We start from the raw sequence: 12,597 nt of genomic DNA on the forward strand, positions 1-12,597 counted from the left end.
CAGTTCAGCCATGGATTTCCTGGCTGGCCCCATGAAGATCACTGACCTTTATTCTACTGCTCCATTAAGCCAAGTTTGAAACTTCTTCCACCTTAAGTGGCTCTTTCTTCAATAATAAAGCCATTTAAGCTGGAGGATGCCTCCTTAGGTCAGAGGAGCTGAAGGAAGAATACCACCTATTATGCCCAAGTATATATTTCTCACCTGCAAAACAGGAATAGCAGTGGTCTACTTCATACAGCAGCTGTGAGAACATATCAAAGCTTCAATTGCAACGATGTTTGCACAGAAAAAGTGACAGATAAGCAGTCATAAAATAATCAGGCATTGGATAAAGAGAGGGTTTTTTTCTGTTTATATTCATGATTGCCTCACTCCCCTATTCCCTTCTTTTGCCCAAAGACTACATGACAGTGAAGCCAGGTTTGCCAAAGGAAGACATTCATTGCTGCTCTCTTCAGTGCATCATGCCCTATGAACAAGGGTTATAAAAGCCAACGTGAGCTCTGGTCCCTGCCATTTGGCTGCAAGGGACTGTTCGCCATAACTCAAACTCATCAGCAATCATTCATAAAGTATGTCACACTTTGATGGGATGGGGTGGCATAGCACAGTTTTGACAAGGTGATATAGACTATAATGTGATGTCATTCCCGCTGGGTTCTTTAGCACCATCATTTAGTAAGCCAGTACATGCAGCATAAAAATGAGTTCTGTTGCTTTTCCTTGACCCTCTTTATCTTCTAACATGACTTATTGTCTCATGCATTAAAGCACTCAACCCCTTTGTCGGAGCTCTGTGATTACAACCCAATACAGACTACAGGCCCAATTCAGGTTGGGATCACAGTACTCTGAGTTTACTTCTCTGTACCATTTCCCCAATACATAACAGCCTTGGAGAGCCAATAGCAGCTCTGCTGGGGTAAACCTACAAAGCTTGCATCAATAGCTGTACGTTATCCACACAAGTCACTATTGTTTGACATCTAACATACAGGACAACATACCGCAGGCATCTGAATAACAAGGACTCAGCAGTCATTCTGTTTAAAAACATTCCTCTTGTTACAAATATATACCCTTGCTAGAAATGTATCACATATTTTGGGGGAGGGATCTGATTGGCAAAGGATAAAGGATTTCTTTTTCTAAAGTGAGACATACTTTACCGACAGTTCGTGCACAATAGAATCAATTAAAAATATCCTATATATATATATATAGCATTTAGGGTCCTTTAACGCATAACTCAAACACTTAACTTCAGTGGGTTTTTGTTTGCTTCAAACAAAATGGAAAGACTTTGGCTTAGTGCCGATGATAGATTTATGTACAACATCACCAAGACTGGCAGATATACTATGTAAGGTTTTTCATCTGTTTGTCATTTCTCCGTTGCAATTTAAAAGTACAGTATGACGGATAGATATATATGTATGTATATATATACAAATATGGATGTCCAACACTTCAGTTGAATATCAGTGCTTTTGTGAACTATATATAGCTATTCGATAGAAAACATAAAACATTGATACAAATATATAAAAAGACACGATCAGTATAAAAAGCTTATATTTATAAAAAGTACTTTTTAAAGGCAACAGTCTTCCCCTGAGGGTATACCACAAATGTTGGATTCATAAATATTGCTCTGCACTGCAGCTTAGTTATCAAAGTTCATCTCTTCCAGGAAGTATAAATCACTCCAGTCACCTGATATGTCTGCAGTGGTTGCCTCAGGAAACGTTCCCTAGCTTAAGATGATAACGAATAACAGGGCCTCCGAAAAATCTGGAGAAGATTCCTTCTTCCACATATGGAAGATACACAAGCAGGACCAATAGAGTAGCAACTGTGTGTCACATGACTGGGGTTTCAACGTTCCATTCCCGCTTTAGCAGTTTACTGGCTTTTCTGTACCCAGTCCCAGCTGTCTTCGTTTTCTTTCCTGTTCTTCTCAGCCTCAATTATTTCCTTGTACTTTCTGCGAAAGAAGCCCATCTGCAAATGAAACATAAAGCTTTATGAATGATTTTATCCATCAACTGGAAAACATAATCAGATCAGATCAGCTCACAAATGGGTTAATCTGACTACATGGATTGCAGTGCAAGGGCCTTCAATTACTACTTAGGGAAATGGCATGTGCAAAGGTACAGTCAAATTACCAACTGGCCGCTGGCTTTCAAATCTGTACGGATTTTCAAGGAATTTGAGAGAAACTAATTATTGGTTTGCTGTTGCTTTTACCTCTTCACTAACAACTGAAGGTATTTCAGCATTCTTTCATCCAAGTGCCAGAAAATAGGACTGATCCGCCGAAAACTGGACATTTCAGGTAAAGGGCAGTTAGAATTTACTAAATCGATCTATTCCATTTATTTTATTTCACCCATTCCTCAAGCAGCTCAAACAGATGTATGTGTTTCTTTCCTTCTTCACCTTATCCATACAGCAACCCTGGTTTGGATCCTGTCCAAAAATTCCGTGCATAGGATTCCTTCTGCTCTTCCATTTTCCTCCCATTCCAACCTGAAATGACTCCTGAAAAACTGCTCCTGAGCAACTGGGGAACACCAGGAGCAGTATGAAGGGGAAATAAGTGAAAATCACATACCCCTTTGCACAGCCAGATTTTTGTGACAGGATCCAGCTCTCTGAGAAGCTATGCTGAGAAACAATAATTGGCGCAAGTCACCAAGTTTGCATCATAGAAAAAAGGAAAAAATCTGAATCTTGTACTGCCTGGAGCCAGTCTGGCTCTCTAACCACTAAATAGTATGATGCTAGGTACATGGATAAGTGTCATCAAGTTGCAGCTGAATTATGGCAATCCCAGCAAGGGGTTTTCAAGGCAAGTGAGACAGAGGTGGTTGACCATTGCATTCTTCTGCAGAGCCCTTCTTGGTGATCCCCCATTCATGAACTGACCCTGCTTAGCTTCTGAGAGCTAATGAGACTGGGCTAAATCTTGCCACTTTCCCTTCCCCCAGATATTAAATTTAGACTGAATCCTGATGGCTGAGGAGGACAGATATTTCAGAAAAAAATGCTCTATTGGGTTATATTGTTCAAGACATCCGTCTAAGAGCAGGGAGAATGAAAGAAGAAAGAAGGATCAGACTAAAATGGTTATTGGACCTTCTCCAAAGCGTTGTTTGTTTATGTGTTTTAATTGAATTTTACAATTTTAACTGTATTTTTAACTATTTAAATGTTCTTATGTTTGGCAATTTGAGAACTCTGAGTAGAAAGGTAGCAGACAGACAGACAGACAGACAGACTGACAGACAGACTTTATTGAATCCAGAATTCTACTTCTGGGAAGCTCACAAAACAGGGAATTGATGCAAAATGTCATGTTCAGAGGCACAGATGCCACATAATATTTGTTTTCCCCTTAATTTCACCTTGGCGTTCTATTGTCATCAGCTGAACTGTTGATTCTCCATTCTGTCTCTGTATCCTCTTACAATGCAAGTTCAGGCAAATACGACTTCTCATTGCCATTTTAGTTTGATATGTGTAAAATAAACAGGGCTGTGGCATTTTTGTGATGCTCCCAAAAATCTAAATGATAGTGACAGTTCATAGTGGAGGCTTAGTTTTGTTGGCGTGGGCCAGCAGTGGAGGTACGGGAGCTACTCCTGGCTACAGCAATCATTTTTTTGTTTTTTTAGTAGGATTATATATTATGGTCTGAAAGCTGAATCAACTAGATTGAAGGTGCTATTTGGAATTGCTCCTAATCTGATGAGTTGCTTGGCCAACCTTTGAATGATCAGCATGAGGTTCACTTCACAAGTTTGTCATCACAATGCAAAAATCCACCACAGCTGCTGGCCAGCACAGAAGCTGGGACAAGAATCATAGAGTTGGAAGAGACCCCAAGGGCCATCAAGTCCAACCCCCTGCAATGCAGGAACACATAATTAAAGCACTCCTGACAGATGGCCATCCAGCCTCTGTTTAAAAAGAATGGGAGCTGGTTTAGGTCAGAGTCCTCCAAATTCATTGTGTTGTAGACTAAAATGAATGGAAATCACATTCTAATTTTATGTGCGCATAGGTGAGTCTCTGAGATAAACACAAGTGTTGTGGCACCTTATGGACTAAAGTCAAATACATGTAGTGGATCTTATATGTATTGGATTTATACGTGAGGTTATGAAGACAAAGGGCCATAAACTGCAAAAGAACAATATAACTAAATAAAAAGCAAACATAATGAAAAAAGTATGACTATGTGCAATAAAGATAGGTGATAATCCAATATCCTTATTTTTGCTAAGCTAGTTACCAACTTGAATGCCGTGGCATTGCTCAGCTAGTTAACACATTGATAGAAGCAGCTTATCAAAATATATAATTGACAGGAAAAAATCCAGCAATTAATTAAAAGAGCTGCCAGCTTAGTTGAAAGTTCTATATGATCTGAAAGGCATAGTTCTATACCTCAGTTATTAGAATAGCTTCAATTGTCAGAAGTTCCAACACAATTTTTCATGCAGTTGTAATTGTACCAGAATTCTTCTCAAAAAGCTTCCATTTTACAGACTTCTTACAGATGTTTTAGTGACCAGGATTACCTTTCCCTTAGATGTTACTTTAGGCCAGGGGTCTTCAAACTACTGCCCTCCAGATGTTCATGGACTGCACTGATTTCCCATGCCAGCCTGCCAGCATGTGGCCAAGTTGATTGGGAGCTCATTGGGAATTGTAGTCTGACATCTGGAGGAACAGACAGAAGACCCTGCTTTGAAACTAAATTTATTAGCCATACTTAGAGATTTCAAAAAATAACAACAACCTTGGGAAATTCTGCTAATCTTTCTGGGATTAATTACTTTTTCAAAAAAAACTCTTGTCAATATTTCACCTTAATAGAATCTTCCCTAATGACCTCCTTTCAATTTAGGTGGAATTCAAGAGCAAGTCTAATTTCAGAAGTATAATATTGAAACTGGCTTATTTTATGGTCCCCTACAGAGAATGAGACATTTACCTCACAGTAACAATTCTGGGGTGTATCACTCAGGCAGGGAGCCGGCCTGCATGTTCGCAGGCTTGGTGTCTGATGTGCTGGGAGCTTCTCCTGCAAAGTTCCCTTTTAAGTAAGTGGCACAATTGTTTATGAGAGATTGTGCCTTCTGTGGAAATAATAGTTACAGCCTCCTTTAAAATTTCAACCCTTCTGTATAATTTCAGGGTTGTGCAGTTGCCATTATTGCTGTCCTGGTAATATTGATCACCCATTTTACAAGCCCTCACACCTGACTAAAATAAATATGGTTCTGTTCACATTGGGAGCTCTCAGTTCCTAACTGGGATTTTTATGCCCTTTCCAGAAACAAAAATAATTGTAATAAAGAGGCTTGGGTAACCATTCAAGAGTAATTGCTCAAACGAAAGCAGAATGCCTTTGAGATCATTAAGTCAATATTTTGTTCATTGTAATTAAACATTTATGTAACTCCCACTGTTTTAAACCTGTTTTCACCCTCCTGCAGAGAGCGATGCTTTCGTCTACCTCCATCAGTCAGATGTTATTACTCTCTTTCCCAATATGGAGCATATTTAAGTTGGCTTCGTACATTACCTCCAATGTTGCTATGTTTCTATTAAACATGACTTTTTAATTGAAAATCTTTTACCAAACTAAATTTCTACACAGTCCTGACATCTTCCGTTCTGAACAGCCTAAGTTCCATTTAAACTTAATGCCAGACATGGAAGAAAACATTATCCTTGCAACATACCTCATGCCGGGCTCAATTCAAAGTGCTGGTGATAATGTACAAGGCCTTCAATGGGCTGGGCCCAGCATACATGGCCATTTCCATCACTATGCTCCACCATTACCTTCAAATAGCCCAAGAATTTTCTCTTGACTGTGTGCCAAATCAGGCCCGCAAGGCACACAATCAAACATTCATGATCACTGCATCAGTGGCTAGTAGACATGGTGATTAAGAGAACTTCCAAGATTAGAAGCCATATGCTTATGAATACCAATACTAGGAATGCTGGGGGAAGACTCTTGTTTGTCGGCCCTCCGGAATAACAGGCTGGCCACTGTCTGAGGCACGATGTGGGGCCAAATGGACCAACTGTCTGATCCAACAAGGCTCTTTCTGTGTTGTGAATGTTCTCAACATTGGAACTCCCTTTCCCTGGAGACTCACTAAAGCTTGATCCAGCATGCATTGCCAAAACAGTGTAACATATTTATGCAAGAAGTTTTCTGTTGGACAGATATAAGAAAGAGCACATTAGAATAATTATAGTATTATTCTCTGTCCCAAGACCTTGGGTGGGTTTTAAGTCTGAATCAATTAAATCACATACTTAGTCCAATATGAAGCCTTCCCTGCAAGCCAAGTGTGTTGGCCTCTCTTCATGAACACTAGAATTTGGTGCATTTAGAGAAATAAATAGAGTGGGAATCAGGGCATAGGGGAGCCCTCCAAGCCCTTCCTCAGCACCGAGCTTAAAAGGAATTGCACTTGGTGGCCCATTTGGTGGGGAGGAATAAATGAAGAGCTCACAGGTAATTTTACCTCCTATCAGCGGGGAGGGCCTCGCAGGAAGCCATCTGGCTTTCCTTCCCCAAGTGATCGATTTCCCTTTACAGGTAGCACCCAGAGGTGTAGCTAGGTAGACTGGAGCCCGAGGACAAAACTTGAGTTTAGCCCGGTTGGTGGGTGGCCAGACTTCCCCCCCCCCCCCACAACCAAACAATGATTTTTTGCACCAGGTCATTTCTAGAAATGCACCGCCAGTAGAACATGCCCCAACACAGCAATAGTCTATACCACTCCAGCAAAAGAAATCAAAGGCTTAATTTAGAACGAAGATTTTTTTTCTAAAAATGCTTTCCAAAATCAGAGTTTTACTACAAGCGGTAGTCGATCCACTAGGCAGAAGGTAAGAGTAGCTGCCACGATTCCTCAAGCCAGGCAGTGCAAAGTACAAGCATGTAAATCTCTCACAAATCACCCCAATAAAAGGCCTTATTTTGCCAACCCAGATATGTCATGCGTCTGCATCTCTCACAAAACACCTCCCAACCCCAGCATAACATACATGAGCTCTCTCTCCCCGAAATCAAATGTCTTTTCCTAATTTTTGTCCCTCACCACCAGCAACCCTATGAGGTGGGTTTGTTCCAGCCTGAGAAACAGCTCCCAGCCAGTGCAGAAGTGGGTTATTTAGCAATGCAAATCTACTCAAAAATCACCCCCCAGACAGCTCTACTCCAGCTGTATCAAGGGATGATGGTCGTCACCCCAGCCCTTCCTTGCCAGGCTAGAGTATACACAGTGGTCCATGGGCTTAGATTGGAGAACTCTGTATAGCAGTGGTGGCAGAACCTATGGCTGCCGCGAGAGTGCCAGAGGTGGCGCCACTCAGAAGCCCTTACTACTCTGTGGGCATGCACAGAGTAAGCCCCCCCCCACAGACACACACACATACAGCATTTTATTGGTAACTGAGTTAATCTGAGATTTAATTATCTGTGACTGCATCCCAGAGGAGTCACCCATTATTTCCCCAGCATTCCGCGCTTCCTCTGGCTGTTTAGTTATCACTAGAGTGCTTTTTTTTTAAAAACATTGGCTGTTGCTATTGCTTCATCACACCATCCTGATTAGCCCAAGTTGGGTTCAAGGTTGTCAGGACTTAGAGGCTAGAAGTAGGGTCACCCATGGTCACCTACTTTGGATGGGAGGAGACTACCAAGAGGAGAAGACCAGGTTTGCTATGCAGAGGGAAAGCAATAGCTAACCACCTCTGTTTTACCTTGCCACCTGGAATGCTCCATGCAAAGAGATTGTCATGAAGTCAGTTGCAACTCAATGGAATGTTCTCTTTAATTTGTATTCCAAAAGTGTGCACTTGAAGTTCTAAAATCGCTTTGCCCACGATCTCCTGAATTCTCAGCTTTCATTAACACCCCTCAATAGAGCTTATTCTTTTGCCAGGAGTTATATAAAGCTAGAAATTCCAGAAATCATGCTGGTAGATCTTTGGTGAAAGTACACACTTTCCTGACCTCCTACAAACCTCATTGTGAGGCTGGGGATGGGAAGAAGCAGTGGTGGAGAGTTCCTATTTTTTTAACAGCTGGATCTTTCCCAGCAGCAGCTGGGCAGCCTCCTTGGAAAGGAGAGTTGCTCAAGCCAACCAGCAAGCCCTCACCTGAGGGGGCTGCTGGGGCTTCTACTCCTACAAGGAGGTTGGGGGGGAAGAAGGTTGGCTACCAGGGAAGAGAGGTGAAGAGGGCACCACAGTTTCCATCCACGTAATTTTTTAAGCACTTCCACTATTTGAATTTTTAAACAGGGATATGTTGGGGGATCAGTAATAAAGAGCAATCTCGCGGCTATCTCCCTGTGCCTGTCATCTGGAGCTCCCCCCCTCTAGCAGGGTGTCCCCTACAAAGTGATTACCCCCCCTAGGAAGACTCTAGTTTGGTACAGGGTGCCAGAGAACCTTGCCAGGCCTGTGATCCGCCAAGGGGATTCCGGCTTGCCAACTTCCCTGCCAGGACTTTGGTCCCTTCCCTTGTCCCAGCCCCCCCTCATCATAAAAGTGCCCAGCTGGCTATCCCCACTGTAAGGCACAGAGGGAAAAGAGTGACAGCAGTAAGAAGGAAATAGAAAGTGATGTGTAGGTAGAAAGTGAGAGAGAAGTGAGAGAAAGAGAGAAAGAGAAAAAGGAAATGATTTTAGAATTTACCAGAAGGTTTGAATTTCTTCCTTCTCCCCATTATTTAGGAAAATAATGGAGAGAAAAAGATTCTGGCAGAAATACAGCTTGAAAGTCATTTCACAGAATCATGAAAAAAGGGAGTTTCTTTGTTAAGAAAAAAGCATTCAATGTTCCTGCATTCCAGAAAAGATGCTTTTAATGCTTGTGTGCAGAAGTAAAAGGCTCCATGAGAAATAATATGCCTCTCAACTAAAGCACAGACATAGAAAATAGAAATAAAAGCATTTAAATGATTATTTCATGGCTGAAGTATACTTATAATGTAACTTAAGCAAGTTTTCTTGAAGAACATTTTGAAGTGTTAAGAATTATGGCTCATAGGAAATAGCAAAAGGTACTTTGCTCAAAACGAAACCCAGCTATTGTCTCTTCCCACATTCAAAGAGATAACTTTTACTTTAGCAATGAGCTGAGAGAAAGTGTGTGTGTAGAAAAATAACTGAAGCAAAGCAGAATTAAAGCCAAAGAAGAGAGTCAAGCCATGTGAGAAACTATATTCTTAAGAATGCTATTTAACAATGTATCATGCCATGATGGGAATATTGAAACGTCATGAATTGACAGGGGTTTGGCTGCAACATTTATCGATGCATCAGCTGTCTTTTATCCTATAAGAACTGCTGACTTTTTTGTATACTCAGAGGCGACTCACTCTGATTCTAAAACAGACCCTCTGAGGGTCCGAAATAAAAATGATTTATTTAATAAGAGTCCTTGTCGGCTTAAGCCGCTTATTAGCTAACTATTAGTAAACCACGTTACTCTGTGGTAACTTACCACACACCACCCCTGAAGTTTTTTTTCCTTGGGGTTCTGCATCCCACTACCTGCACCCGGCTCCTAACCACTACTGCTCCACAGGAGTGCCTGGCACCAGCCACAGGAAGGAATCGAGGGAAACTGCTCTGTGTGGGGCGGGAGGAGCTGATGAGCCCCTGGAGGAAAACTAAACGAAACCTTCCTGGGTGGAGAACCAACAAAGCGCTGCTACTGGGACTGGAGTCCCCTCCCATTCCACGCCTATTTGGGGCAGCCTCTAAATAAAGGGAGGGGGGGGAGCTGAGCCAGGCCGTCCTGCGCCCCAGGAGCCATTTGCATGCACCCCGCACCCCGTTGGCGTGTGCGCTTTGCCATCTACTCCCACCAGTCCTCTGGCCCAGCCAGAGCGCCCTTCGGCTCGCTGCCCATGCAGCTCGTTCTGCTCTGCTCACTTGCAGGAACAAGGAGGCCGTGTGAAGCGGCCGCATCCCTCTCCCCGCGCAAGTTACGCATGAGGGTCGGAGAATGGTGCCTCCAGCACCCAGCCATGCAGCAACTTGCTTTCTCCCTCACTCCCTTCCTAGAAGCCTCTTCACAAAGGCCAGTTGTTGGCATGCCAGGAAGGGAGGGGAGCTAAAACTAAACAAACCTTCCTGTGAGTGGAGAAGCAGCAAGCCCTGCAAGGACTGGGAGTCCCACCTCCATGCCCACCTATTCAGAGTACCTCCTAAATACAGGGAGGAGGCTGACCAGGCTGTCTGCCCCCCAGTCCTGCTTGCCACCTACTCTCCCAGCCAGGCTGACGCCCTTCGGCGAGGCGTGCACCTTGGCAACCCAGCTGAAGCGTGCAGCCCAGCTCTCGTTGCCTCTGCTCCAGAAGCAGAGGAGGCCGTGTGGGCGGCCCGCCATCCTCCCCTCCCCCCAGCGAGTGCATGAGGTCGAATGGCCTCCGAGCGCCCAGCCAGCAACAACCCTCTTGCTTTCTCCCTCCCATCCCAGCCTCTTCTACAAAAGGCCTTAGGTGAGTAGGTCCTCATTATGCAGGGGGAGGGGGGAGCAGTGGGCTTACAGGGAAAACTAAACAAACCTCCCTCTCGGAGGGAGAAGCAACAAGCCCTAGCAAGGACTGGAGTCCCACCTCCATGCCCACCTATTCAGCTAGAGCGCCTCTAAACTTACAGGAAAGGAGCTGAAAGCGGCACCGGGCCCGGCCCAGATGAAGCGTGCCGCCCGGTTGCCCCCCCCTGTTCTCCTGCCTGCTCCAGAGCTGGGGGAGGCTGTGTGAAGGCGACCGCATCCCCTCCCCGCCAGGTACCGCAGAGGTCGAGATGGCGCCTCCAGCACCCAGCCAGCAAGCAACCCCTTCTTTCTCCCTCACTCCCTTCCTAAGCCTCTTCTAAGGCCAGTTGTTGCCTTCTGCCAGGGGAGGGAGGGAGCAATGGAGCAGACCGGATGAAAAACAAACCTGCTTCCCTGCTTAGGCTGCGACTAGGGAGGGACACAGGCTGTTGAATTCGGCACTGGCGGACTCGAAGGCAAAAGCCGAGGCCAGCTTCTTTTGCCACGTGCCTGTATGCTGCCTGCTGCATGCTCGCTGCTTGCTTCCTCCACGGGCCTTCTCTCACCTCTCCCCTTCCCTTATGCGCTGCTACAGTCACTCAGCAGGGGAGGAGGGTTTGTGCAACGCCCTCCGACCACAGCATGCGCTGAGAGAGAGGAGAAGGAGGCAAGACTACGCATGGAGTCCAAAGGGGCCCGGAGCTTCCCCGCCCGCCGACTCACTGGTGGCTTGTTGTATCGAATGAATGGTGGGACTGGCCCAGAGAGGCTACCGTCCAGGGTGGGCGTGGCTAAGGCAGGCTGCCGACTGCTATGTGCTTGGCTTCACATGATCTGGTGCAGTCTGGGGAGGCGGGGGAGGGGCCCGCCGCCTGACATTTTGGCGCCCCCCACGTGACCGCCATTGTTGCACCCGGGGACAAGGGGTACCCCTCGTCCCTATGGAGAAACGCCACTGGTAGCACCTCTAGCATCCACAGCATCCACTAAGTTCTGCTGACTGCTGAACCCACAGGCTGAAAGGTCCAGATGGGAAGGGCTCTGGAAGATTTTAGATTACATTACTTCCCTCAGGCCAAGCTGATGGTTGACTAGTATGTTGCTGGGCAGACTATAGTCCTACGTTCTAAGTTTCCCAACTCTCTGACTGGGACAATGTTGCTCTCTCTGTCAGCCAGTTTTCATTAAGAATCTATGCAAGCAAACAAAATTGGAGCCTATACTGCATCTCTATAGCACGTCATATGCCCCTGTCTGTCATCCTATGCAAATCGATGAGTGATTATTGTCAGTGACCATTTCCTATTTCCTGCCCCCTCCTCTGCCCACACCAACTGGGGAGCTCCTTCACAAGTGACTTCTCAGGTTTTCATGGAACAACATCCAACCCCAAACTGATCTTGTTAATACAAAGAGCTGAGATCAGAATATGCAAAACACCGGCTTTCCAATTTGTTCCACTTGTACCGAACACAGTTGAGACTGTCATATAACTTCCAGATCAATGAGCTGAATTTTCAAGTAAAACGATTCACTTTCTCTAAAAGACACATACATGCACAATCAGAATTGGGCACTAAGGTGCATGCAATTAATTTCCTATCATATGCAACATAGTAATGGAGAGGTTTGCAGAGCGGAAACTAGTCGGAGCTTAACAATGACACCAGTTATTGGGGAAGTGTGGGGAGAAAGAAGTCAAGTTTGTGAGATTGAAAAAGAATGCCCCAGACCCTGAACAAGAAATATGGGAAACTTTAGAACTACTTCACACAAACAGGGTGTACAATAAAACTATCCTTACACTGCCAGATACAAATGAATCCAGTTGCACCTCAGAGAACCAACAAGATTTTAGTGGTATGACCTTTTGAGCCCCATCCAAAGTGGGGAGTGAATCCACTCGTGAGAGTGACAGGTGGCAGTGCTGGCAGATTCTGGAGGCAGCATCCCAGGGCCCCTGTTTGCCATTGATGTAGCAGGGGTAGACTGGGGTGT

The 12,597-nt window shown here is 44.7% G+C and overlaps 1 protein-coding gene across 2 annotated transcripts in view; it reads right to left on the minus strand.

The window, feature by feature from the left end:
- Nucleotides 1-424: 424 nt before the first annotated feature.
- The window catches only part of ITGA9 (integrin subunit alpha 9), a 246,500-nt gene continuing 234,327 nt past the window's right edge, over nucleotides 425-12,597 (minus strand). For both annotated transcript variants that reach the window (XM_048511594.1, XM_048511595.1), the window contains exon 28: nucleotides 425-2,007. In XM_048511594.1, the coding sequence (XP_048367551.1) occupies nucleotides 1,909-2,007 (99 nt within the window). In that variant the 3' untranslated portion in view covers nucleotides 425-1,908. The remainder of the gene's footprint in view (nucleotides 2,008-12,597) is intronic.

The sequence above is a fragment of the Sphaerodactylus townsendi genome, linkage group LG11 (genome assembly GCF_021028975.2).
Source record: "Sphaerodactylus townsendi isolate TG3544 linkage group LG11, MPM_Stown_v2.3, whole genome shotgun sequence".
In the NCBI taxonomy this organism is placed as follows: Eukaryota; Metazoa; Chordata; class Lepidosauria; order Squamata; family Sphaerodactylidae; genus Sphaerodactylus; species Sphaerodactylus townsendi.